A 26,874-nucleotide genomic window follows, 5' to 3' on the forward strand; every position below is an offset into this window, starting at 1 on the left:
AAAAAAAAAAAAAAACAAAAACAGCTGAGCTAACTATTTATTAGGCAATGCTAAAAATAACACTATAAATCCTTTCTTGATCTTTTTATAGCTTAAACACTAGCCTTGCACCTCTCAACTACCTATTTCCCTTTCTTCCCCTAAAGGTATTTACATTCATGTGCTATTTCCCTGGCCAAGTTTCCAGTTCCTAACTCCAACCTTCTTTCATTTGAGTTAACCAGACTTCCAGTGTTTTAATCTACTTTCTTTAAAAAAAGCACTCCAGTTAAATGTTGATTCTGCTACACCTCACTAGCGCTGCCTCCTTTTGCATCCCATACTGTGTCTGCCCTATAGATACAATTAAATGTGCACAATATGTTTTTAGTTCTGGAACTAAATTGTAAAGTAGTGATTGCTCAGTATCCCTCTCCATTTTCAGGGTGCGAATTAATACTGTACAGAATATTATTTTAACAAGTCATAAAAACTGAACAATATTTAAAGGGCACTTATGATTCATATTTGTCATACAGGTTGGCTTACGCTTACGCACTTACATTATTACTGTGAAGATATTCAATTGCTCGAAGGATCTGGAAGAGGTATTTTCTAAGTCGCTTACTTTCTAGTCCATGACAATAATGTTGTAACTCATCTAATATTGTGTGGTCAATAAATTCAAACACCAAATGAATTTTCTTTTTCTGTCTAAAAACATCAATCAGATTCACCAAGTTTTCATGACGGAATTGCTATTGACAAAAGAAATGGATTTTTAACACATTTCAAGCACAAATAATTTGTACATATAATATCTGTATAGCTTAGAAAAGAAGAAATACCCTTTTTCTTTTTCTCCAGGTATTTCAATATAACTGTCTCAATTGATTTGCTTGCACTCCTATTTTAGGAAAATGACTCATCTATTTCATAATCAATATTTGTAGAACAAAGATATATTGCTTTACTTCAAGTTGGTATTTGATATTTATTAGAATAATTTAAAAATAAAGTACTATAAATATGATGATGACTGCTAAGAGACACCTTGCTGCCCTTTATCCTGGCCTGTGGTTAAATTTAACATCTGAAATTTCAGAGCTCCTTCTCTTTTCATATAAGGATAGACTTATTTCACACTTCAGTGCCATGGGGTATGAGACCTAAAGTTACAGAAATTACTTATTCTGAATTTGAACCAAACTCTTAAGGAAAAAAAGTTAAGTTCCAGGTGGGCATTATAAATTCATGACACTATAACAAAAGAACATCAAAATATTAAGAACTTTTCAGATATGAGAGAGCAATTTAGAGCCCTAGAAATGTTATATAAATATACAATCACTTGTAGATAAGATTCTGAGTCATTGCTTTTAATACTATGTTAAGCAAAAAAAAATTTTTGATTAATGACACTTAAAATAATTTCAAAATGTCAAAAATGGCTGTGATCAGCTTAGAAAACAAATGAAGTTTAATATTTTGTCACTTACCCTATTTTTTAACACACTGACTTAGTCAATTCTCAAATATTTAATATGTTCTACCAAATTACCAAAAATACTTATTCATTTAGCTAAAAATTAACTGTTATGTTCTCAATGTTTGATTCATTAGGAAACTATACTTTTATGAAAAAAATATTGGCCTTCATTCCAATGGCACATCATCAATTTTTTCTAATTCTCTGTACTAGTACAGATACTAACATCCTTAAAACATGCCAAAATATATGCCAGATTCCTATTTCTGCTCCCAATTCCCTAGCTGGCAAGAAGCCAGAGCGCTGCAGCCACAACATGTTGGCAGTAGCAAAAATGAATCAACTATTTTTGGACACTAGAGTATTTATCCTACAACTAAGGAAAATTACTGGTTTCCTACCCAGTCTTTATTTTAAAGGCAAAAGTAGTGAAGGGTTAATGTTCATTGATAAGCATCAGAGAAGAGCCATCCAAGAGAAAGGAATCAGATACTTTCTTAGATAAACCACAAAATACCTAGAAAAGCTACATTGACCCATTTCCAGTTATTTTTGTTCCTCTTCATTTCTAGACTACTTTTCTACAGATATTCTAGTGACTCTGTGTTCTACTTAATGAAATATCCAGGAGAGAAATTTTTGGTTCAAAAGTCAATATGGCAACCTTGATTAACTTAGTTAATCTTACTTAACAAGTTAATGAACTTAGGAAAAAGCAGTGAAGAAACTAACTTAAATTAGTTAACTAAGAACGTTAACTAATCCAAGAAATTATTTGGATCTAGTTGAGTTAGATCAAATTAAAAATTCTGTAAGAAATACAACAATGAGAATACACAGCTAAGATATCTCAAAATAGTTTACATAATCATTGTAGTAATAAAGTATATTTTCAAATTCATCTCTGTGCTCTTGACATATATAGGTCATTTTTACTGTTTATGTAGGAAGAAATGACAATCAGTTTAACAACACAAAGTAGAAGAAAGAGCAAAAGATAATGTGTTGGAAAGTCTCATTTTTACTTGGAGCGCACAGCTGCTTTACAGTACTATTATGTTTTAGGCCATCAAGATAAGGACTGTCATCTTTCACAAAATCTTAAATCTTTACTGACTTTAACTTTTCATTGTCTAGAAACTGACATTCACAGATGCCTAATATATTTATTTTGTATAGAAAGCATGCTGATCCACCATCTTATCTAGACTAAAAAGATTATTTTTATATCAAATAAAAATGAAAAAAGCATTTGTTTACTTCATCATATATAAAGCGTCTAGACATCTACATTGTATTGCCGTACGCATCTACATAAATTCCAACAAATAAAATAAATGTCTTTAAAACCATCTTTAAAAATATATATCTTTAAAAATAAGTAAAAATACACATATATCTTTAAAAAACCATATCTGCAATCAACCCCTAAGGAATGCTCCCTCTCCACACTCAAGATTTTTATCTGGATTAACCTGTCACATAGCTCTACTTTTTGCATACCTATCACCTCTCTAGACTCCTACTAGTTATACATATACTCCTGTCACCTCAAATTCTACATTTCTGAAACTGAACTAGTTTCCAGATAATGGTTATTTTAGGTCTTTCAAATTTCCATCACTGGAAGCAGTCACTAAACCTCAAACACTGGGGCCCTCCCTGGTGGCACAAGGAGTTTAAGCGCAACACTATGAAGCTAGCTCCAGCCACCTCAACACGAGTTCGATCCCTGGCCAGGGAGGCAGCCCACATGGCATGGCAGACCTCTCCTGACCTACCCACTGCTCCCCTCAGCAATGTCCTTAGTTAACCTGCCTATTCTGCTCCTCAGTTGGTCTCCAGTGAATCCTCTCATCACCCCTGCACCTCTGGCCTATATCCCAGTTCTGTATGCATAAATAAATAAATCTTTAAAAAAAAAATGCCTCAGGTACCTCTGACAATTCCCCTTCAACTTTCCTCTACTCTCTCATGTCTCCTCTTGCAATGTATCTTTTTTTTTAAAGATTTATTTATTTATGCTAATAAGAACTGAGGTACAGGACAGAGGTATGGGGGTGAGAGATTCACTAGAGACAGAGGGGAGCAAACAGGCAAATTGACTAAAATACACTGCTGAGGGAACAAGGGGCTGTAAAGGTGCCTTGTGTGTCAGCTCCCTGGCCCGGGATGGAACTTGTACTACAGTGGCTGCTGATAGATTTAGTGCTGCACTTTAACCCCATCTTCTTGCAATCTATTTTAATTTTACTTTCCATTCAAATTACTGCATTCTAGAAGACTCTCATTTATCAGAATTCCTAAATGAAACGTAAAAGAATTCCCTATTTATCCTGTTAATCTTACAATCTATTTTAAACAACACTGCTAAATTAGAGCCTCTTCACACCAAATTCAAAACCTTCCACCCCTAAAGAAAAATCAAATTTGACTCTAAAAGACTTTAAAATACACCAATTACTTTAATCCCACCTCCTTCTACTTTTATACAAGAAACTCTATGAGCAAATATATCTGCTGTTTATCCTTTCCACCCAGCTCTTTGCCTTTGTCCTGCTTTAGCGTTTTTGAGCTGTTTCCCTAACCTGGAATATAGAAGTTCTCCCTCCTACCTAAATTCTGCATATCCTGCAATGTCCAATTCCTCCAAGAAACCTTCCCTACCTTACAGGATTTCACGCTAACCACTTGGTATTTATTATGAGCCACTTTTAATTCAGCCTTATTTTTATATAAGCAAACCTATTTTCTGGTTAAATAATAATAGTTCTGAAGAAGATATACTAACTTATCACCTTACAGCCTCAGCATCTAGTATAATCCCTTGCACAATCAATTTTATTAAGTACTATGTTATATTCAAATATGGCTATTTCACAAAAAATTGGCACAGGTTCTGTTACATTATACATAAAGAAATACCTCTTGTATCACTATAAAATTATAAAATGTAGATAATTAGGGCATCACCCTTGTTTATTTCCTTTACATGTCTTAATACAACTGTCAAGTGATATATTCTTTATATTAATTCCTTATTCCCTTATGATTTCCCCTTTGACTTAAGAGCAGTTAAGGCAAAAGAAGCAAACCTTCAGAAACTTTATTTCTCTTGCTGCAATTTTGTTGACAGATTTTTCTGGTTTCTCATAAAATATCTTAATGGCCACTATCTGCCCAGTGTCCTTGTGTTTACACTTCATGACTGTTCCATAGCTTCCCTCTCCCACTTTTCCGAGGGTTTCATACAATTCCATTTTTCCAGCCCGGCTTCAACTTCTTCATAGATAAAAAAAAAAAAAAAAAAAAAAAAAAAAAAAAAAAAAAAAAAACAAGAAAAGAACAGAAAAGAAAGAAAACGTTAAAGGTGTACATTTTTATCTACTCAAGCTAGAAAATGCATTTTCACAATAAACCCATACTTTAAAATGTAGAAACATTGAAACAAAAAGTATTTCTCCACAGACCCTGTTTATCTTTGGGACCTTGGGCAGGTCGGCAGAAAGAAGTCCTTGTGTGACTCACCAAAATTTAGGGTTCCTACTGTTGTTTCGGTCATTAACAGAGAGTTCCTCACTACATATCACCTATCCATCATGGGTGGGGTCCCCAAAACTCCTGCCATGCCTCTGTCAAAGACGAGTTGCTCGTAACACTGCAGTCGCCCACACATGATAAGGCCTCTGGAACCGAGAAAACCTCGGTCCCTTCCATTCCTTAAACCAGAGGTCTCAGAGTTCCAGACCAGTGTCATGCCTCTCGACCCCAGTCTACCTTGTCCGGGCAGCAGCCACCGCCTCAGCCCATTCTGTAGTCCCGCCAACCAAGCTCTGTACAGTATCAGCTGGGATCCAGACAGCGACGCTACTTAGCCAGCTAGCCAGGCTGGATAACCGCGGACCACTACCATGGCAACAGCCCGGTGGGGCTTGCTAGTGCGCAAGACCGGAATAGCGGCGACGGTCGACCCGGAAGAGAAAAACAAGAAAAGGTTAAATGAGCTTCTGGCGAGGCGATTGGCAGCACGCTTGACAGCTAGGAGAGGCGGGGGATGGGTTGAGTACCGGTTGAGGGGATCACATAAATTGGGTTGTGATCCAACCTCACATGGGTTGGTTTTCAGTGGAGATACGAAGGACCCAGATTTTGACCACAGCGTAAATGACTGTAAATCGTCTAGCAACGGGGAACCGAGGCGGACTTTAGTCCGACATTCTTCGCAAATACTGCCCGCCCTCCTGAGAATACCTGCCGCTTGTGCTGTGTCCAAATATGATGGCTGATGACATTAATCAGGGAAGGCTTGGAAAACAAGACTTCCAAGTTAGTTTTGTGTAATGTAGTTTTAGGAGTTAGCAAACTATATTAATAATCCTATAACCTGAGTTTGACTGCAGCTGTGGTCAGTAATCTTTGAAATGGGGACAAAAATGTTAAAAACATTTCTTGAAACACCTACTTCGAAGGGTTTTACCATGCAGGAATTGACATGCAAATGGCACAGAAATAGGGGGAAAGGTATTATCTCGTGGCTGAACAATTAGACATGGAGGTTTGCTGGAGTGACAGCCTCCAATGAATAACACAGCTTCAAGAGTGCCTTCTTTTACAGGGCATGCATTTAATTATTCAGTAGGATGAGTTAAACTTGAATGGCCCAATCACACTATGCTTCCTCTAAAGAAGAAAAAACATTGTCAAGAAATTCTAGTCCAGTTGGTCTCCCATCACGCACGTTAAAATCACGCCTGCAAACTTTCTAAAAGCTGCAACCGCCATCCTGATTTAAATGAAATAGGTGAAGAAATTGTTTAAGTTCCCTAGTATCTGTATGTATGCTGAGAGAGCACTGTCAGGGCCTGAGAGGTGGCAATGGTTTTTGTTCTATCACCCAAAATATTCAGGACTGTCTTTTTAAGTTATTCAACCAATGTTGTGTATTACTATCTATATGAATAAAAATGTTATGATAAATCTTAGCGTGCGCCCAGGTTGGCTGAAAGCACATTTATTAAATATTGTGGGTTAAATATTTTCTAGGGAACAAATATCAGTGTCCCTGCCCTCATGAGCTCACACTCTAGAACTACAAAATAATTTCTGTATAAATATATAGCTTTAGAACTCTTCTTATTACAATCAGGTTTGGCAGTCTTAGTAACCAGAACAAGCAGTTGTTGTTTATATACTGCTGTAAGACTTTAATGAAACACTTTCACTCATTTTGTTGAAAGTGTTACTTCATTTTGGGAAACTAAACTGGTTTTCCAAAATAATTATATCTTGTTAGGTAAGTGACACAACAGGGATTTTTATTTTAAGGTTTCACTTTTGCATTTCACTGCATGTGACCGTACTGTAAAGATGTGTTATCTGTTGCTGCCGAAGGATTAGGGCTGCTACCATGTGAAACCAAAAAAACAGAAATAAAAATATTCAAATTTTTACTTAACAAATCATTTATGAGGCCTCCTTGGTGGCACAAAAGGTTAATCAGCATTCTCAAGCTATCAGCAACAACTGTACAGGGAGTTCACTCCCCAGCGAGGAGGCACTAACCCACATGGCACAGCAGACCTCTCCTTTCTGTCCTGCTGCTGCCCTCAGTAGTGTATTCAGTAGATCACCTCTCCTGATCTGCAGCTCTGTCTCTGGAAAATCCTCTTACCACCACCACCACCCACACACCCCTGGCCTACACCCAGTTTTTGTATGCATAAATAAAATAAACTTTAAAAAATAAAAAGAATCATTTTAATGCAGACAAGAGCCTATCAAGAATTAGAGCTGGCAAACTTGCTTACCAGGATAGATACCAGAATTCAGGAGGTATAGGAAAGTAACAAGTTAACCCTGATTTCACAGAATTGGGGGCAACCTGGGGTAACCCTGAGGTGTTCATTCAATTTCCTATTTCTACTTGGGCTGGAGAATTCGCCAAATGAATGAGAAAGTGCTCAGCATCCTGGAACAAAGTCCAGAGACTAGAAAGGAAACTCAGTGACTACAGGAAATGTCAGAATCCTCTCATTCCCCTGGTGAGGGACATTTCAGATCCGTGAGTACCTTACTGGCTAGTGTAGAAAACCTAGATAGATAAACCACACTCATCTCTCCCTGTCCCCACCCAGATCTGAGTCATGTTTTTAAGTTTGACGACCAACCACCTGTCCCTATGCTGAGATCATACAGCCACATTTCTTGACAAATGGGATACAATGGTACCCCACTCTAGTCAATCCATAAACTTGGACACAAATTCTCAAATGAGAACACCCAGTAAGTAAAAATAGTTGTTATTCCCTGGAAATTATAACCTTGAACAATCTCCACCACTCTTATCTTTGTCCAGATTTTCCAACCTGGCAACCTCACTGCAAAGCACATGCTGGCTATTCCATAGCCCCAAAGAAGCACTTCAGGGAGGTTTACTTTGAGTGGGCGTCAGCATTCAGTGCTGCACTAATGGGAGAACATGGAGGTCTCTTCTTGCCTCCTTCTCCACGGACCAGATTTGATAACCATTCAACCCTCCCGAGGAGCTTAAGTCCAAATTATTTTTGGTTCCATTTTAAAGAGTTAAAAAGCAAAATGGCCAGCGGCTTCCGCCACGAGTTCTTCAACTGCTGTCCCAGCAGCAGGGCCAAACTGAAGGAACTAATAAACCGGCATCGCAGTCTCCTCAGCACCTTACACCACCCAGTTCACAGACCTGGCTAACACTCTGATCTCAGCGACGCGCTCTCACGTGATCTTTTCTAATTACGTCATAGGACACGTGGTTCTAGATACTTCGCCCTCTCCCCCTCTGGGTGGATTGTTGACAACGCCGCCGGCAGTCACGTGAGCTTACGTCATTCCCACCTCCTTCCCTGAAATCTCTGGCCCCGGATGCGTCCCTCTCTCCCCACCCGGTCGAGTCTAAACTAGTGAGAGGGGGCGAGACAGGGTACTTTTCGGTTCCGGTGCCTCTTAATTCACACTTTCGATTCTGAGCACAAGAAACATTCATTTGTTGATTGACTCAGCAAACCAAAATGAATCGCACCCCTGCTGAAAGGCTCCCATGAGGACCTCCCGCGGCCCGTTCTTTTCTCCCCCACCCCTTATTCTGTGGTACCGGCGAAGGGCGGAGGGATCTGGAGGCGGCGGAGGGAGACGTCATTGCAGGGTTGTTTGTGCAGCCTCGGCGGCGGTAACCCACAGTGATTCGGCCGCCGCGCCGGGGGGTGGGGGGGCTGCGCGGGACTCTTTTCTTTCAGACTGACCGCGGGGCAGCTGGGGAGCATGTCGACCCCGGCCCGGAGGAGGCTCATGCGGGATTTCAAGCGGTAAGGGCCTTCACCTTTCCCTGGATGACGGCTCCTCCCCAAAGCTGCGGCACTGCAGGGCGGGGATCCGGGACATCACCCCCTCTTGACCCTCAGAGGGCCGGCTGTGGGCCCTGCGGGACCGACGGGAGCCGCGTCCTGGCCCCGTTCGCCCTCCTCTGCCTTGCTTGCTCGCTCTAACGATAGAAGAAATGTGGACACCCCTCCCCCCCAAAGTGAAGGTAGCTGTGGACTGCCTTAGGATTTCCTGCTGCCCGCTTGGGCCAGCTGCCCGACGTCGCCCTAGTGCTCAGACCTCACCTTCCCCCTGCACCCTGCGCGGCCCCTTCCCGGTCCGCGAGAGCGAGCCCTTGCAGAAGCTGTGCCTTGCTTGCTGCACCGGTCATCTTTTTCGAGGGCCTTGCGGACTGCTCCTGGGGCAGGGAGGGGGCGAAAAACACTCCCCTCCCCAGTCGCTCTGCAGTGAGGGTGGGGTCTGCCGCGCGAGATCTGGGGGTTAACCCATCCTCCGAAACCCGACTCTCCCCGCCTACCTAAAAGGACCTTGAGAACTGGCTGAGCGACCTGGGACTCGGCCTGGCAACCCCGACTGCCAGTGCCTTCTGGAACTCAGCTCTGTTGCTGCTGTGTACAGCCCTAGCCAGAGTCTCCAGAGTGTGGAAAATGCCTTGTGTCATTCCGGCTCTAACCTGATACCCTCTCGGCCTCCTTTTGTAAACTAGGGTTTTGTTTGGAGGTGTTGGGGTTAGTGAGCAGGAAGTGACCTTTTTTCCAGTTGTTTACCTTTCGTGGAGTACAGGGAAGGAGTTGTGAGAAAACTGCATTGCAATCCAAAGCACCTTTTTTAGTGTTTTTGGGGACACTTACACACTGAGACAAAATAGATGATAATAAGATGATAATAAGACCTACATTAGCCTTTCAGGAAGCAACCTCAATCTCACCATTTATAAAACCCTTGGTGAGGCATTTGAAAGTCTTTGTTATGGGCTTTGGGCAGGTTACCATTGGATATACCTACCATTTCTTAGCTCTTAACCTTTCGTGAGTGTCTATCAGTACCATTCTTTTTCGACTTCTGTTCATGGTGGCCTGATTTCACTTGAGGTTAACTAAAAAAGAACCATTTTTGTGTGGACTAATTTCAAAGTATAAAACGTGACAGTCGGTACATACACACATACATACATACATACATATATATATGGCTTTTTTTTTAACTTAGATGACGTTTTTTTAAAAGGAGAGACTATTTGGTGCACATATATACTTTTAAACTTGAAATAAGTAGATTTCAGATTATCTCCCACGACAGAAATTCAATTAAAAAGTTTATGACCATTGGTGCCCTGGTTTCTTACTGCGATTCTCTTAGTTCTGAGTGGAACACATGTCACCTTTGGTAGTTTTCCAAGAGTCCTCGGGTTACAAGAATTTGACTGTGACAAATGTTGGAAGATAGCTTTGCATGGAGTCTCCCAGTCTGGAGAGAGAGAGAGTTAATCATAGTGCAAAACCTTCAAAACAGGGGAGTGGGGGGAAATCTCACCGAAGCTTTCTTTACTTTTAAAAGGCATTCCTAATTGAAGCTAATGGGATAAAGTATCTCTCCTGCCTAAAACTAGTTTCCAAAGTAAACTGAGTATGTTTGATGTTTTACACTGAGGGTTCTTTGTTTTGGGGTGTTCTTGGCTTTATGTTCCTATGTGACCAGGTTGCACAGGTAGCTGTGGTTAGGACTTCCACAACCTTTGCATGTTTATCTCAATAAAGTTGATTCTGTAAAAACACTCGCTGTACTTAGGGTTAAAAGGTGTGTCTGTGTGTGTGTTTGTTCCAGTTGAGGGCATTCGTTATATATCAGTTCCTGGAGACATATCTTAACCTTAATGATATTTGAAGCACAATGATTCCCAAGCACTTTGGAATTTTATCTCGTACATTTTTTTAAGTTATGATTTATTCCAGCTCAGCACAAGAACAAGGAGATGATTAAGTTTGTATTTCAAAATAAATGGTACATTATTCATAAGTGTTCTCTTTGACCTTAGTGATCTTTAGTCAACTTTTTAAATTACTACTCCTGCATTTCTAGATTGCAAGAGGACCCACCTGTGGGTGTCAGTGGTGCACCATCTGAAAACAATATTATGCAGTGGAATGCAGTTATATTTGGGTGAGTTGACAGAATTTGAGAAGAGTATTGTTAATGCATTGCATATGTGTGTACTAATTTAAAATTTCCTTAGGCCTTTTCTTTCGTTTTCCTAAACTTGACCATTTTTCATTCACTTTTTAAATGAGGGTTTTGCTCCAAAACTTTAGAAGAATACATTTGTAAACAGAATTGTGAGTTCCAGTGGCTCAGTTCTCCACTATGTTAATAACTAGTGGAAAATAGGTGGGAATGCAAACTAGTACAACCACTATGGAAAACTGTTTGGAGGTTCCTCAAACTGCTAAACATGGAGCTTCCTTACTACCCAGCAATCCCACTCCTAGGTATCTACCTAAAAGACACAGAAACACTGATTGAAAAAGATACCTGCACCCCCATGTTTATTGCTGCTTTATTTACAATTGGAAAAACATGGAAGCAGCCCAAATGCCCAAAAGTAGATGACTGGATTAAAAAGATGTGGTACATATATACAATGGAATATTACTCAGCAACCAAGAAAGAGAAACACATGTCTTTTGCAACAACTTGGATGGAGCTGGAAAAGATTATGCTTAGTGAGATAAGCCAGAAAGAGAAAGAAAAATACCAGATGGTTTCACTCATAGCAGGAGTATAATGGACCAGGCGAGAAAATAACAAGAATAATGAACAGCCATATACCAGAGACATTTTGTGGGGGTGGAGTGGGGAATGGGATCAAAAACAGGGGGTGGGGAGGAAAGTGCACGGGATTATGGTGATGGCACACGGGTGACTTGGTGATGGGAAACCCGCAGGGACTATAATTGAGATGGAAAAAAAAAATGTAAAATAACTAGTGGAAAAATAGCAAAGTTCACCGTTCTTGATTAAGAAGAGTATATTAAAGTCAGGCTATTTAAATGCTTTTCTGAGATTTTGAAAATGCCTTACAAGCAATCATTAAAGTTCATGCTGATGCTTAGAAAACAACAAAACATGGGGGCAAGAAAAAAAATCTGAGCAAAAGAAACTAGTTTTCTTGGTGACACAGTTATGTCTAGCCAATTTGAAATAGTTACTGCTCTGTTGAAAGCAGGACCCTTAGGTTTATTGTCATAATTATCTTAAGAGTAGTATTTGGTATAAATTGAAAATAGGATTTCTCTTAAAGAATATGAGTATTAACAAATAGGTTAGTATTTACAAAGTGAAATTCTTTAGTTCTAAAATTATGACAGGTTGTTTTGTTTTGTTTTGGTTAAATCATCCTAAAAAGAACACTTAGAAAATGAAAATTACCCTTTATGCTTGCATCTTTGAAAACCAAATTAAGATTATATAAAACTGTCTTTTAAATTCCACAAACCTCTTTCTATGTGAGTTTATTCTAACTGCTCTTAAAAATGGGGGGAAAGGGGAGGACAGACAGAATGAAAAACTACTTTTAATTAGAGATCTTCTTGTTTTCAGACCAGAAGGGACACCCTTCGAAGATGGTAAGTCAGTCTCATATTTTCTATAGTATTAAGGATTATTCTTATGTAGGAAATTATAATCAGTGTTTCTACTTATTTTCTATTATTAATAGGTAAAATTAAAACTAATGTTACTGAGAATTTACAGTTTGTGGAGGACATTTTTCCTACATTGCTCCATTACTTTCATTTCCATTTCATTCTGCAGCTTTGATATTTCACTGTATAACTATAAGCCGAGATGGTAGGGAGCACCTATGTTGAGAATAGTTTACATTTTCTTAAAAAGATGTATTTGTGCATACAAGAACTAGGGTACAGGTCAGAGGTGCGGGGCATGAGAGGATTCACAGAGTGGGGAGCAAAACAGGCAGATCAATGAAGTACACTGCTGAGGAGGGCAGCTGGCAGGTCAGGCGAGGTCTGCCGCACCATGTGGGTCACCTTCCTGGCCAGGAATGGAACTCACACTGAAATGGCTGCGGCTAGCTTGCAGTGCTGTGTCCTAACTGTTGAGCCACCAGGGAGGCTTACACATTTACTAACTATATACATTCAGGTATGTGGGAAGGATTATGTACTACTTCTGTCAGTATTTACCTCTGGGTGGATAGTTGAAGATAAGTACATGAGGACTTAGCTTTTTTTGTATATCAGGTACCAGTTTCTCGTTAAAATGTCTTGGAAAAGTAGAAATTATTGATATTATTAAAATTGACCCACAAGTATATGCTTTTTAATATTCTGTTATGAAATTGTAAGTATGCATAAAGCACTTCATACTAAATTGCTTGATTATGTGGAGAATAATTTCTGTGCTGTTTGAGTTGCAGTCTGCACTGCATTTTATCATGAAACATTTTTACTTGAAAGAATGACAAACTTTGGTTTGTTAGATGTGCATATTTGGCAGACATTTCTCAAAAATTGGCCTTAGTGTGAACTGTTAGGTTAAAGAAAATGACTGAAGTATTTGTTGCTGCTGATAAAGCAACAGCTTCCCAAATTAAGAGATTTTGATGAGATCAGTAGGTGGTACTAATTTGCTGTGATTTCTTTTTGATAGTATGTACTAATGAAGTAGTGCAGCATTTAGAAAAGTTGTATAGAGGTGAATTATGAACCAATATTTTCCATATGACAAACTAAAAATAACAAATCGGTGAAAGATTTATATATTGTGCAACAGATTTCAGTGTAACTGATAGAATAACCAATTTGTATGTTTGTTTTTTAAGATTTACTTATTTACGTATACAAGAACTGGGGTAGAGGCCAGAGGTGGGGGTTAGTGGGTGAAAGGATTTACCAGGGACAGTGGGGAACTGAATAAGTGAATTGACTGAAATATATTGCTGAGGGGAACAGCAGGCAAGACAGGAGTGTTCCGCTGTGCCATGTGGGTCAGGGATCAAGCTCGTGCTTCAGTGATGACTGCTTCATAGTGCTGAGAATTAACCCCTTGCACCACTAGGGAGGCCATAGTTTGTATGGTTTTTAAATTTCTACATTGTCAACTAATCTTTAAAAACTTAGGATCTCTTTGATGTAATATTAAAAAGTAGTACCTACAATTACATGCAGATACACCTTCCTTTTTCATAAACATTTGTGTGAAGTCTGATTTTCTTTATATAACTCCAGCAAAGCAGTATATTACAACATTGATTGCAGAAGCAGTTAAGAGACTAGTTGTCTTAAGCCAGTCACTAACAAAAGTTGCAAAAATGTGAAGCAGTGGGCCCTCCCTGGTGGTGCAAGGGGTTTCAGCATAGAACTACAAAGCTATCTGTAGCCACTGCGGCATGAATTTGATCCCTGGCCAGGGAGGTGATCCACATGGCACAGCAGACCTCTCCTATCCTACCCACTGCTCCCCTCAGCAGTATTTTTCAGTCAGTCACCTGTTCTGTTACCTATTCCATCTCTGGTGAATCCTCTCACTGCCTCCTCCCCCCTACATACACACATGTATGTACGCCAGCTATGTCCTGAACGCCAGCTCTTACATGCATAAATAAATAAATCTTAAAAAAAAAAGTAAAGCAGTGCTAACCTGTTTACTGTTTTGGGAAGGGGTAGAATACAGTTATTTCTCATTAAATGTTGCATAGCTAATACATAATGGGTTTATGATTGTTTGTTTTTTAAGATTTATTTATGCATATAGAAATGGGGTACAAGCCAGAGGTGCAGGGGCAGTGAGAGGATTCACTAGAGATAGGGTGGGAAGCAGAACAGCCAATTGATAGTATACTGTTGAGGGGAGCAGCAGGAGAGACCAGAGAGGTCTGAGTGCCATGTGGGTCACCTCCTTGGCCAGGGTGAATGTGTGTTAAACCAGCTTTGGCTAGCTTTGCAGTGCTGTGCTTAACTCATTGCACCACCAGGGCCCCAGTTTTACTATTTTCTGAGTAATACTTTCTAATACAACTATTAGTAGATAATAAGTATGCTGGTGGCAGCTTTTACTAGTCTTGAGAGAACAGATAAAGAATTTGGAAATTTTTGTAAACTGGGTATTACAGTATATATTTTTAAATGAGATTACATCTTCAGGGTCTCCCTGGTGACCTAGAGATCTACCGTCACTATAGCCTACTGTAATGGCCTGAGTTCAATCCAGAGAGTTGACCCACCTGGCAGACCTTTCCTGTTTTATCCACTGCTCCCCATAATAATGTATTTCAGTAGATCTGCCTGCTGTGCTCCCCACTCAGTCTCTGGTGAATCCTCTTACCCGCATACCTCTGGTGTACACCACAGTTTTTCTATGCAAAAATAAATAAAATCTTTAAAAAATACATATTTTCGGGCCCTCCCTGGTGGCACAATGGATTAAAGCACAGCACTAAGAAGCTAAAGCCACTTCAGCATGAGTTCAGTCCCTGCCCCGGAGGTGGACCCACATGGCACAGCAGACCTCTCCTGACCCGCCCGCTGCTCTTCTCAGCAGTGTACTTCGTTAGTCAGTCTGTTCTGCTCCCCACTTTGTCTCTGGTGAACCCTCTCACCACCCCTGCACCTCTGGCCTGCACCCCAGTTCTATATGCATAAATAAATACATCAATCTTAAAAAAATACATATTTTCAAAAGATGATAAATATTAAAACCTTATCAGTTTCTAACTATTTTACCACATTTTAATGTTTGCTACGGTATCCTTGAGATTATTTTATTGTATCTCTACATTAGAATACCATTAAAGGCTGTCCTTGGTGGCGCAGCGGGTTAGGATGCAGCATTGCTAGCTTGCCACAGCCACTTCAGTGGGAGTTTGATACCCAGCCCCAGAGGTAATCCACATGGCACAGCAGCCTCTCTTGCCTCACCCACTGCTCTCCTCAGCAGTGTTGATCTGCCTGTTCTGCTCCTCACTCTGTCTCTGGTGAGTCCTCTCACCTGCACATCTGTCCAGTAGCCCAGTTCTTTATGTATGAATAAATAAATCTTTTTAAAAATATATCATTAAATTCTATAAAGTGAATGCTATTGCATGCATCTCTTTCCAGGGTCACACTCAGTGGTTACATATTAGAAGCTTGGCAGTAATCAGAGTAAGAGGGTAAATGGGTCCTGAAGCCCCATAACCTATAAAGATTTTAAATTAGCTGCTTCATATTTGTGTTTGCTTGAAATTTTTATGTTGCATATTTTTTAAATTAAAGAAAATTAAAATGCTAGGATTCATCAGAGACAGTGGGGAGCAGAACAGGCGGACTGACTGAAATATCCTGCTGAGGGGACCAGCAGGGGAGACAGGGGAGGTCTGCTGTGGTATGTGGGTCAGCTCCCTGGCTGGGAATCAAACTTGTGTGCAGTAGCTGCTGAGAGCTTCATAGTGCTGTGCTTTAACCCCTTGTGCCACCAAGGAGGCCTGTTGACACTGATTCTTGAATGCAAAGTAAAGGGATTCATGTGGGGACAGAATACAACTTTACCACCCAAGCCTACTACAGTCTGATTCTTTTGTAATATAGTCACCTCTTCTCAGCTATAATAAACTGTCTGTAATTGCCAAATAAGCATAGTGAGGGCCAAATTGCCTTCCTAAAATGTGACATATTTATTTAATAAATATGTTCTCACCATGAACACCTGAAACATGCTTGTTCTCCAAGTGCTTTCTGCTTTTTTGTTCTTAGTCTAATGTAAATAGAAGTATCTTTACTTTATATGCAAAAACCAATATGGGATTGAGAATGATTGATGACAAGCTAAAATGTGCTTGTTTTTATTATGACTGTTTTGGTTTGTTTCTATCTAGGTACTTTTAAACTCGTAATAGAATTTTCTGAAGAATATCCAAATAAACCGCCAACTGTTAGGTTTTTATCCAAAATGTTTCATCCAAATGGTAAGTAGTAGTTTATTGGACTTTGCAAATGATTGGGTGGGGAGGTGGTGGAAGAGTTTTTCTTTCCTTTCATGTCTTGCTTTTTTTTCTTACTTGTAGAACACACTTCTTTGCTGGCCTGTATGCTTTCTATGTTGATATTAGACATATTTTTGCAGTTTTGAAGTAAAGTTTTAACATCTTCTTATTTAAAGTAGTATTATTTGTAAAAATATGAAAACTACCAAAAATAATTGGTTGTAAATATTTATACAGTTTGAATATGTTATGTAAATGAATGTTATGTAAATTAATTTTTTATGTACTACATTTTCCGTTACTAAGTATTACATCATTCTTAATCACTGTAAAATGTTGTTAAATGAACTTGCCATAATTTAGTTAGTGTCTAGTTGATTGTAAGTTGTTTGCAATTTTAAACAGCACTTTGAGCACTCCTAAAATTAACACTCAACTGTCCATAACACTTTTATAGAATAAGTTTTTAAAACTGGGCTCACTAGTCAATGGTAGTAGGTTTTCCAGCTCTTAATACATTTTTCCATTTTTTAAAAAAGTTTTATTTATGCATAGAGAACTGGGGTACAGGCTAGAGGTGCAGGGGCAGTAAAAGGATTCACCAGAGACACAGGGGAGAGCAGAACAGGCTGATTGACCAAATACACTGCTGAGGGGAGTAGCAGGTAGATCAGAAGAAGTCTGCCACACCATGTGGGTTACCTCCCTGTCTGGGAATTGAACTCATGCTGAAGCAGCTTTAACTTTGTAGTTCTGTGCTTTTAATCTACTGTGCCACCAGGGAGGGCCCCGTTTTTCCACTTTGTGATTGCTTGCATTTTTACTTTTAGAAATGTGTTATGGATTGCTATTTGAAAGAATTATTTTCCAAAATATTCAAGCTGTTTCTTTTTAATAGCTTGTGCTTATTTAGTGTGATTCCCCCCCCATCCCAATTAACTTACTTTCAAGTGGGACTTTTTTTTTTTTTTTTAAGATCTATTTATTTATGCATACAGAACTGGAGTACAGGTCAGAGGTGCATCGGTGATGAGAAGATTCACCAGAGTGGGGAGTGAACAGGCAGATTGATGAAGTACTACTAAGGGGAGCAGTAGGTGAGACAGGAGAGGTCTGCTGAACCTTGTGGGTTACCTCCATGGCCAGGGATTGAACTCTTGCTGCAGTGACTGCAGCTAGCTTTATAGTGCTGCGCTTTAACCCGTTGTGCCACCAGAGAGGCCCCTCCTCTTGATTGTTTATACTAGCTTAATACTGAAGACAACAGGCACATAGAGTTCTCTCTACGCAGAGGAAAGATATGTTTATCTGGAATCAGGTGACTTCCCACCTAGTAAGCACATTTAACCTTTGGTGCTTCAGTGATAATGTAGTTTCTGTTTCTTTCCTTCAGCTGCCTTTTGTTTATTTTTTTAAAGATTTATTTATTTATGCATAGGCCAGAAGTGTGGGGGTTGAGAAGATTCTAGGGAGTAGAACAGGGGGATCTACTGAAATACATTGCTGAGGGGAGCAGTGGACAGGTCAGGAGAGGTCTGCCATGTTAATGTGGGTCTTCTCCCTGGCAGGGGTTCGAACTCGTGTTGCATGGCTGCAGATAGCTTCATAGTTCTGTGCTTGAACCTGTTGTACCACCAGGGAGGGCCCTGTTTTCTTTTTTTAAAAGTCAAGACAGGTTTGATTTTTATATTCTGTTTATGTTTTTGAGAACATTCTTGATTTACTTCCCATTTACTCCACTGAAGTTTACCTGGCTTAGGCTTGGAATTCAATCAGTCCAAATACTATTAATAAAGAAAAGTCGGAAACACTGTAGAGTGTACAGTAGGGGACATGTGTATGTGAGTAGGATTATCAGCCTTACCCTAGTGGATTTTTTACAAAAGATTTTATTTATTTATGCATACAAGAACTGGAGTACAGACCGGAGGTGTAGATTCACCAGAGACAGAGTGGGGAGCAGATAGGCAAACCGAGTGAAGTACTCTGCTGAGGGGAGCAGCGGGTGGGTCTGGAGAAGTCTGCTGTGCTGGTGGGTCAGCTCCCTGGTCGGGGATCAATGGCTGCAGTGACTGTCAATAGCTTCATAGTGTGGTGCTTTAACCCATTGTGCCACCAGGGAGGGCCCACCTTAGCGAATTTTTAAAGAAACATTATATTAGATTATTTCTTACCCTATCACATTCTTAGCATGGTTTCCGTTTGTATCTATCAGCACTTTTTATAAGTTTACTTTCTGATTTACTTTACAGATATCTTTATTATAATTTACCTACCATGCTATTCTCCCATTTGAGTTGTACAATTCAGTGATCTTTATACATTCACAGAGTTGTATAACCGTCACCATCAATTTAAAACCCTTTTTATTATTGTTACCTTAAAATCTCTACCTATTAGTAGTCAGAGCCCATTTCTTCCAGACCCCATCCACAGGCCACCACTGACTTGTTCTGTCTGTAGATTTGCTGGTTAGAACTTTTCATGTCAATGAATCACACATGCATTATAACAGCTTTCAGCATACTTTCCAAGATTCATCTTTTTGTAACATATAGCAGCAGGGAACTTACATATTTCACTTCCATTGTAGGAATATAATATATTTTGTTTACCCATTCATCACTTGACTGATATTGCATTTGAATTTGGTTTTGCATTATCAACAGTTGTTACTAGTTCAATACTTCAAAATTACTTTATAAAAAAAATTACTTTATACTTTATGGGCTTTCCAGATACTGTGATTTTTGCATTTCTGTAGGATACAGTAAGCAGCTTGAAAGCTGACAATTAAATCTGGTGTAAATCTGTTGAATCCTCTCACCCCCCTGAACATTTGGCCTACACCCAGTTGTTCTATGCATAAATAAAATAAATCTTGAAAAAAAAGAATGGGAAGTAGGACTGAGGATGATAACCCAGTATTTAAGAATAATTTGTGGTAGCTTTTTTTTTTTTTTTTAAGATTTATTTATGTATACAAGAGATAGGGTATAAGCCAGAAGTATGGGGAGGGGAAGAGGGAAGGTGAAGAGTAATCACCAAAGACCGTGTGGGGAGCAGAAAAGGCAGATTGCCGAAATACACTGCTGAGGGGAGCAGTAGGCAGACCAGAAAGGTCTGCTGTGCCATGGGGGTCAGCTCCCTGGCCAGCCTGGGACAGAACTTGTCTTTAATCCCTGCACCACCAGGGAGGCCCCTACATGCCGATTTAAATGAATTTACCATTCCTCAATATAGTCATTCTGAAAATGTATCATGTAGATAAGTACATAGTTTATCATCATAAATACACATTATCATGTAGATAATGTACATAGTTTCACAAATGGGTGAATATTGACAATTTTCACTGTTTGTGTTTTTACATAATCAGTCCCAAGGAGGAAAAAGCCTCCCAAATGAAAGACATTTAAAACATGTTACCCACTTCATTTTTAGTTTTGATTAGGTAAAGGGAATAAGATCCTTCAATAATCTTTACAGATATCCACCACTTAGATTTTGGCATTTAGTCTTACAAATGCTTTTCTGGTTATGAAAATACTTAATATCTGACTCTTTGCCAAAAAGTGGAATTACCTTATATAAATAATACGGGTATTTATAAGTAATATAAAATTAGTTAGATAATAGTAATTTAGCATGGGTATCTTTCTACATCAGTGAACATTTGGGGGTAGGTAGATTATTTTTGGTGGCTGCATTGGTATGTGTTGGCTATATGAACAGTAAGATAGTTTCCAATTCTTCAATTACACGTCCAAATTATTTCTTCTGGGATAATTTCTGGGAGTGGAATTGGTGTGTCAAAAAATAAACATTTTTTCAAGCTTTTTAGTTAACATTTAGGAATACAGAATTAAACCTATTTCCTGTGTTTTGAAAATTAAACTCTCAGCCTCCTGATGTACTGTTGCAAAGTAAGACCTTGTTTGTTAACATGTAACCAACTTTAATGTTATCTTTGCAGTGTATGCTGATGGTAGCATATGTTTAGATATTCTTCAGAATAGATGGAGTCCAACATATGATGTATCTTCTATCCTAACATCAATTCAGGTATGTCTTAGAGTGCGTGCATCATGCTTTTTTCCAAATATTCTGTGGGGTGTAATTGGCTCCTTTAGGAACAATCTAGTGATTAAACCTTCCTTGCACCCAGGTAACCATGCCAGAGCTTGTGTGAGGCAACGTGATGACCACTACACTATGGAAAGTATGATAGAACTTGGACAGATGACTAGTCTATTTTTTTCACACAGATGATCAAACCCACAATCATTTTTCTGAACATATATTAATATTCTTACAGGTCAACTTTTATTTGTGCTTATGGCTAAAGGTTGTGGGGAAAATGGAAAATCTCCATTTTCTAAGTAAAACGATTACTTAGAAAAACCATAGGAAAAGAAAAGAAAAACCATAGGAACCTCAAGAAAATAAAGTTTAGAGAAGCATGGGTACAAGAAAATCTGTTTACAAAAAGAAAGTACAGTAGTGTATACTGCCAGAGTATTTCAGAGTTGACCTTGAATAACACTTTTGGTGGGGTGGAATATGGGATATTTTAGTTATGTGGACCTGAGAGAAACAGAATAATTTGTATTTCATTCCCTTGATGTTCAATGTATGTGTTTTGTTGATTAAAGGGAATAAAATTCATTACTGAACTTAATTGTTATTTGAAATGTTACTTGCTCAGCCATTTGTAAGTATTGTATGTTGTCCAAATCAAGCTGTTTATTTTGTGGTTAATAATCTCACTGTGCAGTAGAATGCCGTTTTCCATTTCCTTTGAAATTAGATGTCTCTTTTCTTCATGTGGATTTTATACACACACACATATATAATCCTTTATTGAAATACGAAGTTTAAACCAATTGAAAAGTAATTATTTGGGGGGCTTATGTTCTCCAGCAGTGCAGAACTGTATCAAGTCATTACTAAAAGTATTTAGACCTAAACATATGAGACATGCTAATTTTTGCCATTTCTTTATTAAATAATTTGTTGTTTTTATGAACATCCATATACCCTATCTGACCCATGTTAACATAAAGAATAGCTCAGCAAATCGCTTTTCTTTCTCTCTTTACTTCTAGTCTCTGCTGGATGAACCGAATCCAAACAGTCCAGCTAATAGCCAGGCGGCACAGCTTTATCAGGAAAACAAACGGGAATATGAGAAAAGAGTTTCGGCCATTGTTGAACAAAGCTGGAATGATTCATAATAGACAACTGGTCTGTTAATCTTTTCATCATTGTTGTGTATAATTTACCTCTCAGTAGAAAGGCTAACAAATTTTAAGTGCCACAGGTTTTAAGGATTCTGCAGAAAAAAAGTCCTTCAGTTTAGAACCTACAAAGCTTGTGTATCTTGATTAATGTACTTTTTATTGCATGGTGTGAACTAAGTTATTGCTTACATAAATTTGTAATATATCCTGTTTGTATTTTTTTCCAAGTGTATAATGTTGGTGTGGAGTTTTCATGACAGAATATACACATTTTGTAAATCTGTACTTTTTTCAAATATTGAATGCCTTATTTTTGAATTCTTTAGATTTTTAAATTGGAGAAAAGCACTTAAAGTTTTTTATATATGAATATTACATGTAAAGCTGTTAAAATACATAACTTCAGTGCAAGAGACTTTGTCACTTATTTCCTTATCTGTGTAGGAGGGGTTAATAAGTCTCTAGCTCTCCATCAATTGAAAGTTTCATTTCCAATTTCAAAAGAACAGATTTATATTTTATCAAGAAATTCTTCAAATTTGATTCTAAGCTCCAATTATAATCTCAAACTTTGTTTTGAATATCCCTATGTTGGTTTCAATTGAGCAATTATAGACATAATTGGTTTGATTCTGTCCAACTCTGTATTTAGGCCACTCATTACTGTTTCTTCATGCACTACTTACTGTTAAACTGTACCTTTTGCAATTTCACAATTTGCACCTCTACATGAGGAATTGGCACATCTACCATGAGCAGAGAACTGATGCAACTTACTTTGCTGCTTGATAGCACTTTAGAAGATTGATAATGAAAATACAACTATAAACATTTACCAAAAATCCATGCCCCACTATTAACATTGAGTAAGAATTTGGTTGCATTGATTTGAACAAGGCAGATAGTTGGAAGGAATCTTGGTGTAAAAATATTTGAAAAACTGCCTTTTTATGCAATTATATGTTTATTCTGGAGAAATGTTTTAATATCAGGGCCTGCTGAATTGCTTTCTCTTGTGGAGATTTTTTTTTTCTTATCTCCTAAGTTGTATAAAAGTTGTAACTGCATCTTAGTTTACTGGATAAACTTAAAACACAGTATTGTAGAAAGCTAATACAAAGCTATCTTATGCCTTCAAATAGTATAGAAAATGGAAAATATACAAGTAAATTCTGTTGAACCACCTGTGTAGTCTTTCTAGTAGTAAAAAACAGCTATTTCAGTAACCCCAAGATTTTCTTGTCATATCCATACTAATGTGAGTAAGCTAACAGCTTCTCTGTCAGAAGACTGGTTTCTTTTTTATTGGAAGAGTAGGATAGCATTATCTACAGTTTCTAATCATTAAGCATCGTTCAACACTGCAAAAATAAGTGCTGATGTTTCTGGGGGGTTAAATGTATGAACTTAGGAAACTGACACAAATGAGAGTTCACTCACTGGAATCATGGCAAAAGAAAAGGTTTTAATTAACTCTAAAACAAATTACAGTTTCTACAGACATTTACTCCAGTGACTGATGCTTAAATATACAGTAGCTGTGAGTCTTCCTCTTACTTCATTAAATGTTATTTGGATATTGCTTCAAAATCCATTTTTATCCTTACCACCTGTTTTCCTTTCCGTATTTAAAATTGAAGAGTTATTTCAAGTATTGACTTAAATGATAAGGGAGTTATCATTTATTTTGCAGTGAGCCCTAATTCCTAAATTCAACACATGCATAAAACAGACGTCTCCTTTATATTCCTATTGAAAAAAATTTTTTAGGGATGTTCCATCTCTCGTTTACTCCTCATAGTTTAAGTCTTGGAACAGCTTTTAAAACAATTTTGTTAGTAATGTCTTGAGGTGTTTAAGTTCACTGTTCGTACATGGCATGGAGTAGGGCTTTTTTTCTATTGATAGTTGGGCCAAAAGATGTGATACGTCCTTCACAAACATCGTTGGGTATGTGACCCAGTAATGTTAGCTCCTTGCTAGTTAAAAATCAAGAAATCCAAAAGACAGGATTCCAAGATTCTTTGGCATTCAAAAGGTTCAGACTTGGGTGAGAAGCCTACACTGTACTGAATGCTAAATTTTGTCCACATGGTGCTTTTGTTTATCAGTGACTTCTGGAATGCTATCTTTGGAAAGACTAAATTTAGTGTACATACTCTAAGCAAAAAACCTTTGCTGTCTAACCAGTTACTTTTCTAATGAAATCTTTACATGTGATAATCTTGGTGACAAGTATGATAGTTCTAGTCTTCGATGGGGTAGGTTAGCCTTTCCTGGAAAATGGAATTCTAAAGTATCACTGGCTTGGGAGCATACCTAAAGGGGGCCATCACCTATCTGAAAGGATCCCAGTGGGGACCATCAACCTATCCATTCCGTTAACATTTTTCCTGGAATGTTGGGAGGGTTCTGTGGTGTCTTGAGTGCTGCCAGAATACAAATATAAGTGCAGTTAAGACAAACTTCTTAATGCTACTTCCTGTCTGAAATCCAAAGGATAGTTTTCCCTCATTCCTTCCCCCTCTATAAACAAAGCCTTTTGCCAAGAATACCACAGCCCACCACTTGAATTGGACTAGCAGCAGTTCTGAAGAGAATGTCAAGTGAAGATAACTTACAGCTCTGTGTCCCCTGTATATTGCCTTTTTCCAAAAGTTGTTGAGTCTGTTTTTGTGTTGGTGCTAATTGAGATGGCAAAGAATAAGAAGCTGGTTGGCCTAGCTATCTCTTGTGCAGAGAATAACAGAATCCAGACTCCAACCCAGTATCAACACATAAAGACTTAGAATATCATTTCCAAAACTAGAGGTGCTATGGCAAGGTTAGTGTACCTGTACATGATGAGCACAGAAGCCTGATTTTAAGAGGAAACTCATAAACATTAACTGGGAGGTTTCCTTTAGATTGAAAAAAATGTCAGTCCTCATGGAAGAAATATTTCACAAGCCAGAAAGATTAGTAAGAACAGTAAAGGGTCCTGGTGGTGGCAAAGTTGATAAACCCATTTGTTCAGGGACAAAGTTGCCCTTCCTGTCTTTTTTTGGCCCTTACAAGTCAGTTCTTTTTCTGGGGCTGGGTAACCATGGCATTGTTCAACTGTGCAGGCCTGGGCAGGAGGCCAGTAGACTAGTAGAGGACCGCCAGGGTCCAAGTTCGAAATTCTCTGGAGACAGCACTTTTCTGGGTCTTGTTAATAAAAGTAGAACATAGTCATTTAAAAAGTTAAAGACAAAGGTAGAAAGAAGCTTGAATCATTGTCTGATCATCTGAGAAGTTGAAAATAGCTGGTTTAAGGGGAAGTGGGGATAGCAGGAGATGGTTTAAGCCCAACTATTCCCAGTCAGCTGGGGTCCACATTTCACACCCAGAGGGATGAGTATAGGTGTTTACAGGACTAACTATGGCAAGTCTTCCACAGTATAGTCAATACCACAGTAAAATCTCCACTCGGGCCTGTGTTAAGCCCCAGCCATAGTAGGTAGTACTTGGTTTCTGAAGTGCCTGGTGTGAGGAGACTATAGCAAATATCCAAGCTGTGGTCAGACTTGGCCACCTGTTGTCTCTTTTCCTTCACCCTGGAGGTATTGCTTCCTGTCCCCTCTCCAGAGCAGTGTGGCATTTGTTTGGTCCTCTACTGTCCAGTCTTTCTGTCACTAATTGTTGAGTCAACATAACCACTGAGTACTTAATGGGTAGCAGCTAACATGTTAAGACCTGCTGTACAACTGAAATGGTCTGCCCTGTTATAGCCTGGTCTGGTGTGATAATTGTGAAGTGCTCATTTTTCTCTTGTGTAAATTCAAGATAGTTGAAATATTTCATGTCTTCTCAGATTGTCTCTTAAGGGGAAGAAGGGCAAGAGTGAAGCAATTAAGACTCACCAAATGCCAGGTACTTTCACACACATTAACTTTTCCACTGAGTCCACCAAGCAGACTGAAGAGCATCCCTACCTTGCAGATCCCCAACACTGAGGTGAATAACTCTGGAGGAGGGAAAAATATCTACCAATTCATACCTAGTGATAACCATCTTAGTATGAGAAAATGTCAAAGGGAAAAGAAAATGCAGCCCTAATGGTTAGAGTAAAACAAAGGCTTTAATCACTAAGTCATCTCTAAGTTCAAAGTTGACCACGCAATGTTAATTGCCCCTTCACTAAACCAGGGGAGGACCAAGACCTGTCTCAGTCCCCTAAAAACAGCCTTCTCTCGGGCAACTGATGTTGGAGGGCCATATTTGAGGATATTTTTGGTTCATTCACCTACTTTTCCTGGGCAGGGAAAGGAAGGTGGGACTTGGGCTGGGGCTGCCTGGGTGATGCTCTGAAGAGGCATGAAAGTCTGACAGCATTGTCAAGAGAAAATGCTCTGGGTCACAAGCGTAGGTCTAGAATAAGTGGTTAGCTTATACTTAATGTAGACCTGGACATCTTAATAAGCATTTATAGTTTTTTACTATTTGATTTCCAAATGTATGTTCCATTATAATCACCCTACCTCTTCTGGTGGCCCTCTTGTCTGCAGGCAAGGCTTAAGGCACACCTCCATCACTGACAAAGTGATGTAAAGGGTGGCCCCCACGGCTGGCACTGAGAAAACATCCCACATTTGGTTTAAAAGGAGCCCTGGGAACTGCAGCTTTTTTAAAAAAAGATTTATTGTTATTTTATTTATACATACAGGAACTGGGATGTAGGCCAGAGATTTGAGGAGAGATGAGAAGATTCACCAGAGATACAGTGGGGAGCAGAGCAGGCAGATCAACTGAAATACACTGCTGAGGAGAGCAGTAGGCAAGACAGGAGAGGTTTGCTGTGCCATGTGGTTCCT

General features: G+C 38.9%; 2 protein-coding genes across 3 annotated transcripts in view; one reads left to right on the forward strand and one right to left on the reverse strand.

Annotated features, from left to right (window-relative positions):
• CDKL3 (cyclin-dependent kinase-like 3) overlaps window positions 1-8,257 on the reverse strand; it is a 43,486-nt gene extending 35,229 nt beyond the window's left edge. The window contains exons 1-4 of one of the 2 annotated variants that reach the window (XM_004686728.2): window positions 8,184-8,257; window positions 5,246-5,403; window positions 4,564-4,750; window positions 543-737 (exon numbers count right to left, since the gene is read on the reverse strand). In XM_004686728.2, the coding sequence (XP_004686785.1) occupies window positions 543-737; window positions 4,564-4,728 (360 nt within the window). In that variant the 5' untranslated portion in view covers window positions 4,729-4,750; window positions 5,246-5,403; window positions 8,184-8,257. The remainder of the gene's footprint in view (window positions 1-542; window positions 738-4,563; window positions 4,751-5,245; window positions 5,404-8,183) is intronic. The other variant, XM_012727913.1, reaches the window with a different exon arrangement.
• A 110-nt stretch (window positions 8,258-8,367) lies between these two features.
• On the forward strand, window positions 8,368-23,222 carry UBE2B (ubiquitin-conjugating enzyme E2B). The gene is made up of 6 exons (XM_004686729.2): window positions 8,368-8,802; window positions 10,898-10,978; window positions 12,416-12,441; window positions 16,689-16,778; window positions 20,773-20,861; window positions 21,905-23,222. Exons 1-6 carry the CDS (start codon window positions 8,759-8,761, stop codon window positions 22,031-22,033), a joined length of 459 nt encoding a protein of 152 aa, XP_004686786.1. The 5' UTR covers window positions 8,368-8,758; the 3' UTR covers window positions 22,034-23,222.
• Window positions 23,223-26,874: the final 3,652 nt, after the last annotated feature.

The sequence above is a fragment of the Condylura cristata genome, unplaced genomic scaffold, assembly GCF_000260355.1.
Source record: "Condylura cristata isolate star-nosed mole 26May11 unplaced genomic scaffold, ConCri1.0 scaffold00021, whole genome shotgun sequence".
Taxonomy (NCBI): domain Eukaryota; kingdom Metazoa; phylum Chordata; class Mammalia; order Eulipotyphla; family Talpidae; genus Condylura; species Condylura cristata.